Consider the following 19768-nt stretch of genomic DNA (forward strand, 5'->3'; position numbering starts at 1 on the left):
AAATACTTCACAACCTATTGCCAGTATTTATTAATTTCCAGCACAAGTCTAGGCGGTCAGATTACCGGTGGTGCCAGTAAGACGCTTGTCAGGTGGCACCAGTATGAAACTGGTCTGGTGGCAACCCAGTTGTGACCAGCCAACTGACTGTCCTTACAGTGACTAATTCGAACTGGACTGGCTCAGTTGGGGTTTGTCATACGTCGCCCTGCTACGACACATGTAGTGCGCATTATTGACTGCTCTTGCAGCGGTACCACAAAGCAACATTAAAAAGCGCTGCAGTTGATAAAACTGGACAACATCTCCTGTTTCCCTTGGTAGTTTAGATAGCTGGAAACGTGGCTGTGCGTAATAAGTCAGAGCGCTTTATTGTCGGGGTGGAACATGTGTTGGTGAGGGTTGGCAAACCCGAAACTACATTGGCAAAAAAGCAACTAATTAATGGCACAGGGTAGATGTAGTGCACGCTTCGAGCTGTGTAATATCACCAATTCATCTGAGCATCAAATACAGTGCACGGTGGTAATTTGATAGAAGGAATAAAGTCAGGTATTGTGCAGTGCCCCTTAAGACCGCATTGGCCAAGATGGGAAGGTATGCCATGCATGTAGATCTGTGACATATAATATGTAAATGTTGAATCTATTTTTTCGAATTAGAAGCAAAATATTAGACCCCATAAGGAAACAAGCATTTACAATGCAACGGTCTCGCCTTTGCAAAAGTTAGAGCTATTGGCATTGTAAATGACAAAATTGTTATTTTATTTGTGTTGGTTTTGAAAACAGATAAATAAATGGCAGTCATTTACATTGCCAATAGCTTAATCTCTCGCAAATGCGAGACCTATTGCATTTGCACCCCCCCCACACACACACACAGAGCCACACACACAGAGCCACACATACACACAGAGTCACACACACACAGAGACACACACACACACACACAGAGCCACACACACACAGAAAACCAGTCCTTATTTAGGAATAGCCCATGCTACCCAAATACAGACATGGCCACTTCCATCCGTTCATCTACGTCACAACGATTTCTTGGCAAACCAGACTCTTAAGCCGTTAGGGACTCACCTGTGCTTAGATATTGATTTCTCCAAGAACTCATTTATTACGCATGAACATCTATTCCTTAGGGGTTCATTCATGACGTTCATATGCCCGACTTTACCTCAATACTGGCATTCCTAAACACCTTCAAGGTATAAATATATCTTCACTTGCTATGGCATAGCACGGTGTGGTTCGGTGCAATTCGACTACCTACTTGCCCGGCGCAGCTCGCTACAGCAAGTGACGAAGGAAGCCAACTCTCCAGCTGATGCACTGACCAGAATCTGTCATCCTCCTGCCGAGAAGTCCAGCTCCAGTGTTTCTGACTCCCCTTGCGGGGTGTTGGGAATTCGAGTCCCGTGAAAGAGATACCAACCTCTCTCATTCTAAGGTATGGAGCTGAGTAGAACCTAGAGAAACCTTTCGCAATTCTTGGCTAAACTAAACCTATGCTAAAGACAACAGTTACTACTTCCCTCGTACTAGACCTAGGTTAGGTACACTGGGGTAGGCGTATTTTAGAAGCACCAGTTGAGTATTTTTAGCCTGTGTTATTTATGTATGTATTTTTATATATGTCATATCAACAGACAATGCTATTACAGTATTATTTTATATTACTGTTTGCACTGTACGCATTATACTTTGCATTCTGTCTAACAATTGTAGCAGTTGATATCTCTTGCTTGAGAAGTAAGACTGTTCAATAAACCCTTTTATTGAAACGCCTGTCTCACTATTTCTATGCAACTATGTAGAAACGAAGCATGCACTATTGACTGAGTGTAATAGCTATCTATTGTTTCCACGACTCTGAAGATACGTTTCGATTCTAGGGGAAATAAAGTTGTCATGTTTATGCGGTTGTCAGAGACTAATCCCTTCTTGTTTATTCAAGGGAGTTTCTAGTGACCTCTGAGTTAGCTGGCACTCACAATTAAGTTTAGTATACTCGATCGAGACCTACTGACCTAAGTCCTACGTCATAGCTATAGGATATACTATTCCAATGCGCAGAGCCTATTAGGAATATAGGAACTACACTACAGAACCATAAATGTCAAGACCATAGAAGACTGTAGCTGAACGGGACTATAAACGTGCACGACTGGATATGACCTTAAACTTTAAGACCTTAAAAGCATGGTTTGGCAGGACCTTAAATCTAGTGTTATAAGATTGTAGTTGATAATGACTATAGACTTCACCACAATAGAAAAGCGTGGTAGGGTAGGTACCTTAGGACATTACCATATAGATGTGCATAACATAGGACTACACAACAGAGCATACTATAACACACAAAGCACTGCAGGACTGAATAACAGCTTACAGTAAAGCCTAGCATAGCACTGACTAACAGAAGAAATCCTAGAATAATACAGCATGCGATAACATAACCCTGTTTGGCACAAGGCAGGATAACACATGGATAGGAAGTTTGTTGTGACCCTACACAAGCACTCTACTCCCACATCCAGGCAGAACATCCTTGTCCCAGCACCCAAGAGAACAAAAGAATACAACCCTAGGCACACACCAGGTGTGAATCCACGGGGTGTGGCAATATCACTCGACTAGTAAAATGTCTGAAAGGAAAACAGCAACCAACATCCTTCCTACGCCCAAAACCAAGATCCACACAATTGAAAAACAAGTATTCTGGTTCACCCCATCAAACCAGCCGACTGACTACCACTGAGCGCATGAGGCCTCACAAAGCAAACACAAAGTAAACACAGTCTCCGTGGGTTAAAGAGCCTGCTGCAAGTTCTCTCTGCAAGCGTGAATATGCAGTGGTAGAATCGCGCTTCTCTGCCTTCCATAAAATAGGTGCAGCTGTTTGTATTTATAGGTGTTTCGGATGAAAATAGCACCTTATAATTACAGCACTGAAATCTGCGTCAGTAAGCGCTATGCAAACTGTACACTATTTTATTGTCATACGTGCTGGCCATACTTATATGCCCAGGGTCACACCTCATAGTGTGGAAGTTAATCGGAAGTACTAGAATGTACCGAGTACAACTGGAAAATAAAGAGGGGTCCTTTAAACACAGACATGAAAACACTGGAACTGTGGACATGAGAGTAGTGGAGCTCAGGGCACGCCTTTTGGAATTTCCATTGATATGTCACACGGAATGATGAAAGGCTGAACCAGATTTCAAACTGCTCACGCCTTGCACAGCACAGACATCTGTCGAGTGCTGTTGCCACTTTTACTCAGCACATTAGGCCTTCGAGGCACCCGCCTGTCAGTACAACTAACGGCGAATTCCCTATTTGACAGTTATTTGGATCCATGACCCTATGGCTGTGGTCGCTGCCAAACTTTATAAATAAATAAATTAAATAAATGCTATCCTCACGAGACCGTCTCCTAGCTCGCAGCGCTTCGAAACCAGCTTACGGCGGACAAAGGAGGGGGCTCGTTTGTGCTTCCAGGGGTCACAGAAACACAGCAGTGTGCCCGGTGCCCGTGTGGTTGTTGTTCTAACATGGATTGGGTCACATAAAAAACACTGGGTCAAATCAACCCGAACTGTGTAATGGCATGTGAGGCGAAAACAACATTATCAAGACAAGCCAAAGAGATCGGCGTGAAATCCTGTGCGTGTGTGTTGGTGCGTGAATGGTTGAGTGTGTTGTGTAGCTGTGTATGCGAAGTAGTGTTCATATAGTGCGTGTGTAGTTCATGTGGATGCACGGATGGTTTGTGTGATTGGTGCGTGTGTGCGTATTTCTCTTTTGTTTATTGCGCTCTTTATTCCAGGTCAGGTATTATTTGTTGTTTTTTATCCTCAAAAACCTGTTTTATTTACATCAGGATGAACCTTGTGTTTCGTTATCAGAAAGAACAACGCGTGTGTGTGAGGGATGGACATTCAGACTAGACTCTCAACATGGACAAAGGCCGGATGCGCGGGTAACGGGCTGTGGGAGTTGCAGGTTTGCGGTGTTAACGTTCATACTCTGCTATTCTGAGTTTAGAAATAAGATACAATGTATGCATGCGCCTAGAAGCGGCCCTTAGTGGGCTCCCACCGCCACATCTGGAAAACAACAGCTCACTATCTGTTCCACTGCTCTGGGACGTGACTGCTGGATAATTCACGTGACGCCCAGTCCTTGTGCGCCCGGGCTCGCTTGCACCAGGACACCTATCACAGCCTTACGGTTAAGTGAGCACCCTCGGCCCTTAATAAGGTGCTTTTAAATTAGCGGAAATATTCATGTAGAGCAGCTTAATTGTTGGATGTTAGTCCAAAGCAGAGTACCCATCACGGAAAGATGAAAGGCTGAGTCCGCCTTGCGCATAACCTCGACGGGGCATTGCAGCCGGTGCATAACCTACCTAGCGGTCTCCATAACTCATACGCTCTCTCGCTATCATCTGTCCAAAACCCAGACAGTGTAAGCAAACCTTCAGGTTACAATGTAGTCAATGTTCGTTTTTTTCATTTGTTAAAATGTGGTTACCTCTTCAAAAGCATATCATGCAATGATTCGAAAAGAAGATTGATTTTTTAATTAAATACGTTGTCGTTTTGGCCTTAATTCCTGGTTTCCATCAGGAATTCCACTTTTGCTGAGGGCAGCAGTGTTTGCACAGCCAGCATTGATAATTCTATGCATTAGGATCTGCAGACAAGCGTGTCCTGTGAGCGACCATTGCCCAGCCCGACTACCTGGCTTAGTTTCACATCTGGCTCTCCGCCCTGTGCTCAGTCACTGCCTTCTTGGTAAGCGGGAAGACGTCCTTGTAGGCCCGTCCACATCTGATCTCCCTGACCTCCCCAGCCACAGTTATTTCGCTTCTGTGTCAGATGACTGAGAAAAATGCGGAAATGAGTCATGTGTAGAGCTGAGGACAACAGTGCCTCGCGGCCGAGGATATCGTATTTACAACACAGGCGGACGTGTCAGGGAGTTGAGAGAGGACATGACTGAATCGGAGAACACCCAGGGTTCCTCATTACAAATGACTAGGCTGCAAAATATACAGACTTGATTTTTTGGGGTGCAGACTTTCTCACCTCTCGAAACCAGTTTTGTTATCATGTTGAACAAGCAGTGAAAAGTGCTTGTAACACTAAAAGAAACGTGGGGAACGTGAAATGGTGTACTCTGAATCGCAGAGGTTAATGGTGGGGAAAGGAGAAATGCTTACCGGTTGTATGAAGTCTCGGCAACATAAAACGCCCAGAAAGGCATGACGACAAAAGGGGCGGGACTTAAAAAAAGACCCAGAAACGCCCACGAATCGCGTCGTGACGGGGGAAGAGTGATGGACAACCATGTCTTCCAATGGCTAGCCTCCATTTATGGAGCTAGCCAATGGAAGAAGGGGCGGGTTCAAGTCCCCAATACTGAGATAACATTAAATTTCGCCTGCGCAGCGAACGCCAGGCGAAACCTAAAAATGGAAACACCCCGTATAACACCCAGTTTTGATCTGCCCCCTCAGACAGGACAATTGTAGGGACCCATAGCTGGTGCGAACACCACACACAGTATCTGGCAGAGGAGGTGAAAGTGGACATGCTATCCAGTGACAGTGGACTTCACAAATGAATTACTGCTGGAGACCACTCCGTATTGTTTGGAAGGCTACCCAAACAATAATAATTTGGTTTACATATTTTTTATTTGTTATTTGACTCCTTCGAGGCAAATCAAATAAACCTAACTAGAAGGCAAAGTAAAGCAAGTCACTTCCACTAAACAATGGTCATACAAAGCTAAACATTAACAGTTGCATACCATAGAGTTCAGATCTATTTTATTGATGTAACCTGAGGCATTAAACAATTAATTCACAATGTGGAAAATATTTCTTGTGTCCCTCAGAATAGAGTGTTCCATTATCTTAATGATAGCCCCAAACCGCTCTGCACAACTACAGTTATCTGTTGTCTACGTTAACATTCTACTAATGAAAGGTAATCATGAACAAGTGTGTTAAAAACACATTCTGTAAGTAGAAAGAAAATATTGTTTAAGTTGTTCTTTTCAATGTTTTGTTTACCTTTAATGAATAGATTGTTGATAAAACATTTGCCGCATATTTATGGATTTACTACAATTGCCACATAACTTGCAGATTTCAATATGAATGTTCTTTGTAGCTTAAATAGATCAAAATAATACTGCTAAATAATTTGCTTCATAATGCCATATAATTTTCCTAAAATTACTGCATAATTTATCCTTGATGGTGCATAATCCTAGTAACCCTCTCCAGAAGGGTTCAGGCATTGTCATTATGATGAAATCCTTATTTCTCACAAAACCATGACATCTTTTCCATATATTAGTAAGTTTCAGTTCTATATCAATGCAGGTTGTGCAATAAAAGCCTCCAAGCATGTAATTGATATATAACAATGTTTACTGAAAAAAGTATAGTTTAAAGGCCCTTTATAACTGGGTGATAATGCAAGTTTAAAGGTCCCATTTAAAAATTACACAAAATAAAAACAATTCACCAGTTATAGTTAATTGAAGTAACTATGGTTCACGCCCTACCGTGCACAGTGTTGTCCTCTATAATATAATTGATAACATCACTAATATAATTGATAACATCACTGATGACCTCTGAAACGACGTCTTAGGGTGTGGCATGAGCTATGTAATATGTTAGGTCATAAGCGGTGCATGGGAAGGACGCAAGTTGTAGTTACTTCAGTTACCTGCATATTCTGTTCAGCTAAGAGAAGCCATCTCTGCACATCCATGTCAGTCTGTTGTTTGCTCTTGGGAGACATGACACATCTTTTTCACATTAATTCAAGTACAATCACTGGCTTGGGCTACTGCTGGAGTGCTGGAGAGCTAATGCAAATTAGCCCCCTGGAGCTTCAGAGATGGAAAAGGTTAACGTTCAAAAAGTTTTTCTTTTTACATTTATTGAAAATCCAACTTACTCATTAAATTGTATTTTAATACCCATTAATAAGTTCCTAATTATTTTTTAGTAGGTTCCTTTCCCGGGTTAGCAGCATTACTATTTTAATTTGTACTCTGGTTTTCAACATAGGGCAGCTAGGCCTGCCATTGTGAAAATAGCTTTTGGGCCTATGTCACTGTAGAACATGGTAATATTTTTTTTCTACATGTTACTCTTTTAAATACCATGCACCTTACCTTGGGGGCTTCAAGGCTACCATATGGGTGACTTGCTGATGTTTCAAAGGGAGCATTTTACCCGTCACAAAGGATTCTTTTAATAGGTCGCACTGCAGCAGTCGGGTTACACGGGGTAGGCCTGTAGCCATGTTTGCACTGTCATTGTAGTAGGTGCTGCAGTCCACAAGTGGCCTTTAGCTTCCAGGCTCTGGGTGTGCTTTTACACCATAGACTAGGAACTTACAGGCAGTTTAAATGTGCCAATCAGGAATACACCATTTTAACCATGGGTAAAGTGTGAGCACACACACAATACTAGTGGTTTGCAGGGGTAAAGGTCACAGAGTTCTAAAGCCAGCAAAGCAGATAAGGTCCAGAAAAAGTTGAAAACTCTAGGGTGACCATACAGAAAAGGCAGTTTTCCTACAGCAAGAGTTAAATGACAGCAGAGTCGGCAGCCAGAATGTGCCTTAACCTACTTAAGCAGCGCCACTTCAGGTCTGCTTACTGTGGCTAGCAGTTGAAGCCAGAATTAAATTTGGGGTTCTAAGCCCAATCCACTGAGTCTTTTAGAAAATGCTCAAAATACGTGCTTACCCTATCACCATGCTACACTGGGGCCAGAAACAATTGTTCATTGGTTGCTAACCTGATTCAGAAATGATTCTTCATGCAAATGATAAATGGAGATAAACCATTAGGAGTACAAGGTCTTGGGCTATGGAATGCTGTCAGCCCTTCCCTGAGCTTGAAACCCAATTACATATGCTTCAGAAAACTGCAGAAAACACAATTATTTAGAGACTCCTACTTAACTGGCCTTCCAGACATCCAGGGGCTGCATTCATAGAACATCATCCATTGATCATTGGCACTACCGGATAGGACGGGTTTTACGTACATAGATTTCCTCAGATGCACCATTGCGTCTTGCATCTTTCGAGCTTTAAAGTCATCAAAGGGTTACACCTAGCACAGTATAGATTGTTAACGTAAACAAGTAGTGGTTTTGTACACCTTGAACAGTTTGCACAGGACTTTCCAGAATCAAATTTTGCTGTTGACATTTTCTTCTTTTGAAGGAAGTATTTAACTCCTTACATATATCCAAGGAAATGCCTAATCAAAAGCTATTGTTTTCTGTGGCTTCACATAGTACCAATATGTACCAGCAGCAAATAGCACTTGATCTAGGGCACGGGCCAGTCGCACCATCTGTGCATTGCATACTGGTACCAGGTGAGGATTGGCCTCTGGATTACTGGTGTAGTGGTTTGGACGTCATTGTCACCTCACTCTTAAATGTGACAGGAATGAAAATTGTGCATTTCATTTTGTAAAAAACATATTTTGTGCCCCTCTTGGGATTCCACTTCCCCCCAGGAGTAAATACCTCCCCCACCGGCCTACCTTTGTAGTAGGTGGATCTTCCCTACCCCGGCCTTAAATGATCATCTGGTTCCAGTCAGTCGGATTATGGTTTATATTTAAATTTGAGGTCATATTTTTCCTACACATTATCCACAAATTATTTGACCATCGTGCGAAAATGGTCCTAGTAAACAGGTGTTATTTTATACTTGCTATTATTTTTACCAACAATATCAGCCTGGCTAGGAGTCTGTTTAGAGACCTTCGAACATGTGCCCTTGCCTATGATAATCAACACCAGAAATAAGTTAAAGTAATACCTAGGGTCATCAGTATTGCTTTACCTTACAATTTGAGAATAGAATGGTAGCCCTTTAAAGATTTTTTTAAAAATGTTTTATTAATGCACCACTTGTATTTCTTTCAATCATAACTGTGTACAGTAACAGGATTTCCTCTTTGAATATTTTCAGCTGTTATAACAACCACAACTTCCACTGTGATACAGACTCCATACCCACAGCAGCAAGGAATGCCGCAGCATTACCCAGTGCAGGCACCGTATCCAGGATATCAGCCTTTGCCAGTGCAGCCGTCACAAATGTATCACGGAGGTATGCCAGCTGGGGGGATGCCAACCGCTCCCTATCCAACACCGTATCCTCCACCATATCCCTCACAGGTCGTAGGACCACCTGGTTACCAGGAGACTATGGCAAGTAAGTATAACACCGCTTAAGTGTTTATTTAGAGACCTTTACATCCGGGGGAAATAGGGAGGTGCTGCTTAAAATATGTCGATATACAGACGGATATTTACATTAAAAAAAATTAAGTGGAGGAGCAAAGTGAATTATATTATCTACAACGCAATGACAAAAATATTTAGGTGCACAAGAGGGAGAATTTGCGAAAAGTTTAATTGAGGGAAGGGAGAGACATGAGTTTTGGGTTATGTTTATGTGGTCAGCATTTGTACAGTGTTAGTGACTAAATTATAGCTCTTGCTTTTTGGTCAGCAGCTTAAGTTAAGATGGTGATCCTCTAGAAACTTTTTGAAGTCTGGAATCTTGGCTGACCTCATGTGTCATACCTGTCCTCAGAAGGAGCCTTCAGAGAGGTCACTCTGAGAACTCTTCCTCACGTTTGTGCTCAGGTCGAAAGAGAAAAATCCTCAACTAAATAGCGGTTTCCCTATTCAGGCCTTTATGTGCATCATAATATGGCACCTCTAGGTTCTTTATTCTCCACCCTTTCTGGAAAGGTATTAATTATCTTGGACCCATCTTTTCTCTTCATCTTATGGATGTGTGTATGAATAACCAAATCTCATGCCGAAGTGAAAATCTCACCTTCCTCTAGACACATTTTACTGATGTTTTCTAGGGCACCCAGACTCAAAATGTCTGACCTAGTAGGAGGTAGGACCAATAGTTCAGGCACAGATTGAATGTAAGTGATATTCTATACGTCCTCTTTGCTATAGGAGTCAGAAGTGTATACAAAACCCTTTTCTCCCCCGCAATCTCAGATATGCTTGCTTAAAGGGTCAAATCCAGCAACTAAAAGACAGTTTGAGGTTTTTTTCCACAAATAAGCCCTCAATGCACTTACAATTTAAATATTCCATCCTATGGATATTAAGTTGTCACTCCCAAGGTTCTAACATATCTTTCAGAAAAGCCAAGTTGCCAAGTTGTTGAATGAGAGCCAAGTTTGGTGGTGCTCCTACAAAAATTAAACAATAAAGATAAAGCCATATCATTGATCGGACAAGACGACAAAGTCTGCATCAAACCAGTTGCAGCTGGTGTGAGAATCAGAAGACAACTGTAAGGTGTGTTCAAGACGGATGCGAAGAACAAGTGGACATAAATTGGGTCATATGCTCTGGATAGATTTCACAATTCCTCCATCTCCCCATACATGAAAGGTTTCCTCCACAGTGCCTTCGGTATTTGGTCTGCCTTCGAAAAGGAATCTATATCATTTGAATTCACTTCACTGTTCTTCTCAAAGCTTTGCCCCTCTGCCCTGAATGCAAATCAGAGATGGCTTAACCTGTAGAGTGAGGTACAGATCCAGCTTTTTCAAGATCTCTGTAACAGGTCACTCCATTACTGGTTGACTGGGTTTAAGGAAGCAGAGTAGTCTTTCTGAGGGGGGCTGGGCTCCAGCATCCCCTTGAGGAGGCCAGCAGCCCTTTAGAAGAGATGCTACACAAAGTAATCCATACCGATGCATTGTCACCATGATAGTTTTTCAGCATTTTTGTATCTCCCTCCCCACGCCTGCCTCAGAATAGTCCTGGCAGTACTTCTGGGGCGCTGGGTACAGATGTCCTGGTTTTCTACAGCTGTACAGACATTTGCATAGATCTCTATGACCCCAAATATCATGGCCCCAGGCAAATAAAACAGGGTAGCGCCGAATGCTTGAGCAGGGATATTTTTAGGTCTTTGAGAAAGGTCAACAAGTCAACAGAATATCGGGAAGGGGCTGGCAAATTATTGTTGAGCGAAATAATCCATACTGAAGGTTGTATCTTGCTTTTTTGCTGGATACCAATAGTTATAAACAACAAAATTGGTTCTGTTGGGGACACAATAGAATTGAAAGACGTATTGAATACATGTAAGGAAAAGATATTTCCGTGACTTCACTGACCACAATAGACGGGAAGGTAAATCTTTAGTATTTAGGTAGTCAGAATTGCATTGGGCAAGCTGTCCAGGACAAGACAATACAAAACCTAAAATTACATTGAGTGAGTTGTGACTGGTGACTTAGTGACAAAACGGTTAACAAAATACAGGCCAAATCATACACTTAGAACAAACAATACATCAAAAATATATATGTCAACTATTATTCGCAATAGACACAGGAGGCTTAAATCATTTCTTTAGTTCCTGCGGACCTTGTGTAGACGGATATATAGACAGAACGTCGACGTTTCGACCCTAGCTGTGATGCGCTGATTTATGAGCATCTGTGGCGGGTCTTCATCAGGACTGGAATGTGATAGGACAGCCTCAATAGTAGTAGGTGTGTCTTGCAAAGCTTCTTCAACTTAGTGGTGGAGATTGGCAGCCGACTAATTCCAGCAGCATGATTTGTGCAAAATTCTTCAGTCTTTCTTTTAATCTTTAACACCAGCCGGTGGGAAGATCATGAAGGGCGTGGTCGCTGTGGCGAATGCTCTAGCCGACCACAAAGACCTCTTATTCCGTCCGCGCGTCTCTTCAACTGATACCAATAGTTAGCACTGCTGGAGAAGTGACCGGGTTAAGTTAATAAGGCATTAAGCTGGTTTGCAAAGACTGAGGACTGGTGCCATAGTTGATCTGGAACACCACGCACAAGGCCTTGAACTAGACCATGGCTGCCACAGGTAGGTGTAGTTATTAAATCAGCAAAGTTGACATCGTATTGAATGTTCATGTTCTTTGGAACAAAGTGACCAGTGGTCTTTTGTATAGTTTGGTGATTCCCAAGGGTATACTAATATTAGCCTAATTGCCAACATATAACCTCATGTGCCAAGAATGAAAGACAAAGCATTAATGTTTGATGTAAAACAGGAGAAACACATAACTAGTGTTGTGGCTGAATTGCATAATGTGAAACCAGAAAAACTGAGATTTAGTCCAGATTCCCCTCTTGACTAAATTGTGTTATCCAAGATAAATGTTATTTGACCAGGCTTCCTTTTTCTACATTATCATATATGAGAGCACCTTGAAATATACCAGTGTGTAATATGCTCTGTATAAAAGCTTATGTTGATTATGATTTAATAGCCTATCATTTTGCTCCATGTATAAGAATCTAGCCTACTTGTAGCGTGCACATGACAACTGACTTGCCTTTTAGTCAATTAATAGCATTGTGGTCAGAGGGGGTGGGTTTGAATGTTTCAAAGTTCCTATTTAAAAACTAACACTTTAAATAAATGCCTCTCAGTGCTGTGATATAATCTGATTAGACTAAGGTGTAATGCTTCTGAATATTGAAGAAATACACTTGAAATTTGAAGAGATTTATCATATTTCTACATGTTTGTAGCACAGTGCACTTGCCAAATATTTTCATGGCTCGGCTCGTGCATGAGTCCCACGTTTTTAAAGCCAAGCCAGACCCTTAGTTTGGCTCTTACTGTTGATTTACTGGCTCACCCACTTCTACTAAGAACCCATCAATACTTACAGACCTTGTGCCTATGATCCCGGTCTTCTCTACTGATACAGATTGGGGTTAAAACTACAACTAACAAGACAAGAGTTCAGCAAGGAACCAGAATGTAAGCTTGCTTACATTAGTGACTCAGTCACGAACAGCAGGAACAAGATTGGGGGGGGGGGAAATTGTCACTTACTGAAAGAGTGAGGGCCCAAGAAGGTGGCAAATACCTCGCAGCGATCTTCTCTGTACAGGGGCCTAGTTCCTTGTGAAAGTCAGCTAGGTTTGCACAAAGCTATCTAACCTAGGTAACAATATGTAGATCCAAAGTAGCAGAGGCTGTCTGGACTATCTTCAGCACTTACGTCTGTGTATAAGTTGCCACAGATAGACAAACTAAGAAATAATGTGCTTCCCCTCTCATGATCTTGCTACTGAATGTGTTATGCTGAGAATCCGTATTGACCAGGTTGTTAATGGTTTAAAAAAAAACTGTATGGCCCATTATCACAAGACTAGTGGCCGTGAAGAGTACTTACCCGAGCATCTCAGAATTGATGTTTATCACATTTCTAGTGCACATGAACGGGAAATAGCATCAAGAATGTGAAAAACATTCACTGCATGGCCAAGCCATGTGGGTGGCGCATTGGTGTAAGGTTCAGCAGCAAGAAGACTCAAAACAATGAACACAGAAATAGCTCTAAGATTTGGGAGCAAACATTTATTTATTCCAGTATTGGAACTTTCATAGATTCCCATGCTTGAATCATTCCCCGTCGTCGAGATGGGAGTCCCTGGTATACATAAAATAGCAATAGAAATCATTGCAAAAAAAGAAACTAGGCTTAGGCCCATTCTAGTTTTGTAACATATCTACCTCTTTTTGTAAAAGAGAGCAAATAAAATGAAAATCTAATCAGATTAGCCTCACCCTCTAGAACCTTCCTGAGAGAACCTCAGATTTTCTACTGCACGTTGAGCAAGGGAGCCTCCACTGAGCTCTGCTCAGTTTTTTCCTTACAACCTAATTTCTACAGTGTTTTCACCAGTTTTTCTACAAGACCTGCTTGGACTTCGTGTCAACATGTCTGACGAAGAGAAGAAGGCCCTCTTTAAACCCTGTGCAACCGGTTCTACGAATAGGCTTAATGTGGAGGACAAGCACATGGATGGCATTTACTGTCTGTACCCAGACCATAAGGCTTCAGACTGTAAGATTTGCCGGACCTTCTCGACAAAGATTTTGCAAGACCGTGAGGGGCCTCTCTTGACCTGGCTCCAGAAACTTGAGTCAAGGAAAGAACCAGTCTCCAGTGACAGTGATGAGGCCTCCTCTGCTTCATATTCTAGGAGGTCTCTGAAAAGGTGTAGGTCTTCTCCTTCACCTTCTAAAGGCTGTCCCAGTAAAGCCTTGAAAAAGTCCTCCCGTAGGTCTGAAGGGCGCAGTCCTAGCAAATCTCCTCACTGAGGTGTAAAGGAGAGGGAAGGACTATCAACAGGAGTGGCATCTGAGAGGAAGTCCAGCTCTGTTCCTCCATCATCTCCTCCGGCACCAAAGGCCTTCAAAAAGCCTTCATCAGTCTCTTCTGAGGGCAAGCTGGTGAAGAAAATTAACTTGTCGACGACTCTGTCTACAACCGCGTCGGCGAGGACTTCAAAGGTACAGTCTAAGTCCTCGTCTCCTTCAATTCTGACTCAGTCTACGGTGATTTCTACATCTCTTTCGCCTGCGCTGCATGGTTCAGCGTCGACGCCGGTGGTGGCAACTCTGTCGTTGACGACTTCGACACAGATGGCGGCGGCTGTGGTGAGATGGCGACCATGTCTACAACTTACGACGGCAGCATCGGCTGCAGTGGTGACGACAATCTCGACGACGGTACTGTTGATGGCTTTCATGTCTTCGTCGATAACCCTTACATCGTCGTCGACGAGAGAAAAAATTGCTATAATTATCAGAAAGCCCCAAATTACACCTGAGATGACTTCTCCCAGAAGGGTGACACCTTTACCACCTGCACTTCTCCTTGAAGAGGAGGGATCTGATGATGATGATGATGACGGGCCATATGGTTATGCGCATAGCCCCTCTCAGTTGCACGTTAAGTGCGTGGAGACAGACTCTGAGGAAGAATACATTGAGGAGCAGCAATATGATCCTCCCTTGGATTGTCCAGAGGTCTGCCAGCAACAGATGGTCTCTAGGTCTTCCTCCCTACAACAGACTTGCAAATTATGCTTTCGGACTATAGAAAGATTCCCAACACAATCTCCGGCTCAAGTTGGGGTGCCAGTTACAGCTGTTCCACCTGTGCTACCATCTACCCCTCAATTGCCACCCCCACTACCACTGTCCCTCTCATCCAGGATGATACTTCTGGTGAGGACCAGGGAAACGTCACTCTTCCAGATCCAGACATGGAGTGAAATGACTATATCTTTCCTGATCCAGCTTCGCCTTCACCAGCTCCAGTGGATTCCCCCCCTGGAGACATAGGGGGTTTCCATAATTTGATGGAAAGAGCTGCTAAGAGGTTCGAACTGCCCATGCCCACGGTGCAGTCCAAATGTTTTTTTACGACATCAAAGAGCCTTACAAAAAATCAGTTCAGACTATTCCTATTGTTGGTCATGTCTGGGACGAGGGCTTAAAGATGATGAAAAACCCATCCACGGTGCTTCCAGTGCTGCCTCACCTTGAAAAGAAATATAAAGCTCCTGAGGATAGTCCGGCCTGCCTGGTCAGTCAGCCTAAACCGGACTCTGTCATCTCCCAGGCGGCTCAAAGAAAGTCCAAAAATCCTTAAGCTCCCCTCACGACACCTCCAGATAAAGAGGGCAGACACCTGGATAACGCCGAAGAAAAACCAAAGGTGATGATGGACGGAGCGTTGACAATACAAACACTCACCCCCAGTCAACTGATCTGGGTTTAATCCATCACCGTTCTTTAGCTCACTCCGCCACCCCAACGCCGGCAAGAGGTTTTCCTCCATGTCCAGCCTGATGGTCAGGGCGGTGAACGCCTTAGCGATACTTGGTTGCTACGGTCGCCAGATGTGGTGCGACCTTTCCCCCTATCTGGATCAATTACCGGAAGAGGCTAAGGTGGATGCGAAAAAGATTCTTCAGGAGGGAGAGAGAACCTCTTCAGAGGTAATTGACTGTGCAATGGACATTGCAACGACTGCGTTCCGTTCTCTAGCGGGAGCTACTGTCCGTCGCCAAGGCTGGCTTCGAGCTCCATGGTTTCATCTGGAGGTCCAAAACAAAATCTAGAATCTTCCCTTCGATGGGGAGGCCCTCTTTGGGAAGCACATTGACGATGCGCTTCAAGACATTAAAAAAGACACGGAAACTGCAAAATCCTTAGGAACTCTGCAATACAGCAAGCTTCCCTTTCGTGGGGCAAGAGGCAGAGGCCTTCCTACCTACAGAGGAGGATACTAGCAACAACGGTATTCTACATATACATCAGCCTCTCAATCTTATCGCCCGCAATATAACCAGCGGCAGGGTCAATCATCCTCTTTCTCTAGCTCCAACAACAGAGGACGACGAGGACGCCAGGGGAAGGACTCCTCTAAGCGTCAATAGCGGCTTGGGGCCCCTTCTAATGTTCCTTCTCCTCCTGTAACTCCAGTGGGAGGCAGAATCTCACATTACTTCCACAACTGACAGCAAATAACATCGGATCGTTGGGTTCTAAACATCATTCAATGCGGTCATACCGTGGAGTTTGTCCAGTCACCACCTGCCAGAGCCCCTCATGCCACCGAGTCAAAACATCTTCCATCAAATGCTCCTAAAAGGGGCGATGGAGCCAGTTTCTCTCTCGCACCGGGGAGAGGGTTTCTACTCCCGGTTCTTTCTAGTTCGGAAGACCTTGGAAAAGTGACGCCCTATTCTAGATCTGAGGAAGCTCAACTCCTATCTCATCAAATAGCTGCTCTCAATGGTGTCCTTGCAGGACATCCTTCGAGTCCTCAACTCAGGAGATTACATGGCCACATTAGATCTAGAAGACGCATACTTTCGTATTCCCATCCATAGAGCCCACAGGAAGTTCCTTCTCTTCACAGTAGCCAAGAGTCACTTTCAGTTCAAGATCCTACTAGTTGGACTCCGATCTGCTCCGCAGATCTTTACATAAGTACTAGCTCCTGTGGCAGCTTTTCTGCAAAAGTAACAGCATCAGGTTTTCCCTTACCTGGATGACTGGTTGCTAAAGGCCCTTTCCATGCACGCGGCAGAAGAATCCGACGCAGTGTGCACACCTTTTCGACATTCTGGGTCTTACTCTCAACATGGAAAGGCCGACTCTGTGCCCTTCCACGACAGCCCAGTTCCTGGGGTCCATTCTGAACACGTCCCTTAACAAGGCCTTTCTGTCCCTGGAGAGGCAATAAAAGCTGACAGCCATGGCCCGTCTACTCATAAAAAGACAGTCACTTTCAGTTTGCCTCTCCAAGTCCCTCCTAGGGTTCATTTCCTCCTGCATTCCTCTGATTCTTCACTGCAGATTACGGATGCGCCCTCTCCAGGCGGAGCTAGACTAGCAGTGGCGCTAAGTGGAGGGATCCTTCGAGGACAAGATCTGCAGTACCAGGTCAATGAGGGACGCCGCATCATGGTGGACTAGCAAGGACAACATTTCTCAGGAGCTCTCCTTCATGGTCTCCGCAGCTCCTCAAATCATAACCACGGATGCCTCGCTGGAAGGCTGGGGAGCGGTCTTGCAAGACCTTCATGTAAGCGGCCGTTGGCTACCTCAAGATCGCCTTCTGCATATCAATCTTCTAGAGCTCAGAGTGATTCGCCTTGCCTCACAGGCTTTCCTCCAGCGAATAGAGCAGTCTGTGGTCCTGGTACAACTGGACAATATGACGGCCATCCATTACATAAACAAAGAGGGTGGTATCAGATCTCGTCTTTTGTCAAGAGAAGCTCAGACATTCTGGGAATGGGCGATCCAGCATGACGTATCACTAAAAGTAGAGCATCTTCCGGGTGTTCTCAACGAAACGGCGGACACTCTGAGCAGACTAAAGTCAGTCAGTCAGTCATGAATGGGAACTGGACAAGTCAACTCTGGAACAGGTATTTCGCCTATAAGCAGACTTGAAATTCCTCTCCTGGAAGGTGGCTCTTCTTCTAGCATTGACTTCAGCCCGGAGAGTAGGTGAGTTACAGGCACTCACCATTCAGGAACCTTGTCTCCAATTTAAAAAGGGGACAGTGATACTCCGCACCAACCCAAAGTTCAAACTGAAAGTGCCTTCAGACTTTCATTTGAATGAGCTAGTCATATTAAAATCTTTTTTCCCTCAACCTTCTACTCCAGCCAAGAGAACACTCCACTCACTGGACATTCAGCGGTGCGTGAAGTTCTATCTTCAACGTACTAAGAACTTCAGGAAGTCACCTCCGCTCTTTGTGGCTTTCAGCTCCCATCGTAAGGGTTTTCCCCTTTCCAAGCAAGGGATTGCTCGTTGGATTACCAGCGCTATCCAGTATTGTCACCAAGCAGCGGGCAAGCCTCTTGACGGTCAGATCCGTGTTCACTCCACGAGAGCGATTTCTCCTTCGACAGCCCTTTTAGCTGGAGTGCCTATCTGGGACATCTGCAGAGCTGCAACCTGGAGCAGTGCTCCTACATTTACAAGACACTACTGCCTGGATTCTTCAACAGAGTGACAGCAGTGGGCCAGGCAGTCCTGAGGAACATCTTTCATTAAGTGGTGAGCTTTCCCTTTCAACCCTCCTTCCGTCTTTTTGTTTAAGCTCTTCGAACATTTTTGAAGTCATTAGCTTGTTTCTTCCTTTTCCTTATGTTTACAAATGTGTTTATTTACCATAGACTTTGTGATTTTGATGAATTAGCTACTTCTCTTTCTAGCTTACTACTTTTAAGGACTCATGGGTTTCGGTTTTAATAACCAATAATATATAAAAAAGGAATCAAGGTTCAAAAAATGTGCTCATAACTGCTAGCTACTCTTATTCAAGCATGGGAATCTATGAAAGTTTCAATACTGGAGTAAGAAAACAAGTTACTTACCTGCAACTTTGGTTCTACAGTATTGGAAACTTTCATAGATTCCCATGCAACCCACCCTCCTCCTCTAGGAAAGCTCAGCTTTCAGCATCTTCAGTTATATGGTTTCACAACGGCTACGAAAATCTGAGGGTCTGAGGTTCTCTCAGGAAGGTTCTAAATGGTGAGGCTGATCTGATGGTTGTTCATTTTTTTGGTCTCTTTTACAAAAAGAGTTGGATAGGTTACAAAACTAGTATGGGCCTAGGTCTGGTTTCTTCTTTTGTAATGGTCTTATTGCTATTTTATGTATACCGGGGATTCCCATCTCGATATGTTATGATAAAAAAAAATCAAGAAACTATGTTGCTGGGTAATTTTCTAAATAAATCGGGGAAATTCTGAAATAAGGAAAGCTGTTGTTCTTGAAATGGTTATTATAAAAAATGTATTGCATCCTATGAAATATTTTTTTGTCACACAGTAAATTTACAGCAGGATCCTCCCTCTCTGTACCAGTGTGTTTCAAACCTTCTATCAAGTAGTATTTGTAGAGCATGATTTGTCACCTGGGAGGGTATCCAGGCACTTGATATAGGTCTCACTCGAAGAGCCAGGTCTAGAGCCCCTTCCTAAAGTCGGTCATCAAGGGCGAGAGTTGGTGGGGGAGGATGTTCCAGGCTTTGGCAGTGAGATGGGAGAAGGCGCATCCTCCGGCATGGCAGTGGCGTATGAGAGGGGTCTGTGCAAAGGCGAAGTGTGCGGAGTGGAGGTTTCTGGCGGGGCAGTGAAAGAGCAGGCGGGGATTATGAAATGGAATATCATCTGGACCAGGAGCTAGTGGAGGTCTTTCAGGTGCTGGGGGATGTGGGTTCTCTTAGGCTGGTTGAGGATCAGTCTGGCGGCTGCGTTCTGGATCATCTGGAATCTTTCATGAGTCTGGTGGTGACGCCAGAATAGAGTCCGT

The 19768-nt window shown here is 43.8% G+C and overlaps 1 protein-coding gene across 2 annotated transcripts in view; it reads left to right on the top strand.

The window, feature by feature from the left end:
* Positions 1 to 19768, top strand: part of SHISA5 (shisa family member 5) — a 327160-nt gene that overhangs the window by 285546 nt on the left and 21846 nt on the right. For both annotated transcript variants that reach the window (XM_078661377.1, XM_078661376.1), the window contains one exon: positions 9053 to 9298. In XM_078661377.1, coding sequence (XP_078517503.1) covers positions 9053 to 9298 — 246 coding nt within the window. The remainder of the gene's footprint in view (positions 1 to 9052; positions 9299 to 19768) is intronic.

Source organism: Lissotriton helveticus, chromosome 9 (genome assembly GCF_964261635.1).
Source record: "Lissotriton helveticus chromosome 9, aLisHel1.1, whole genome shotgun sequence".
NCBI classification, from domain to species: domain Eukaryota; kingdom Metazoa; phylum Chordata; class Amphibia; order Caudata; family Salamandridae; genus Lissotriton; species Lissotriton helveticus.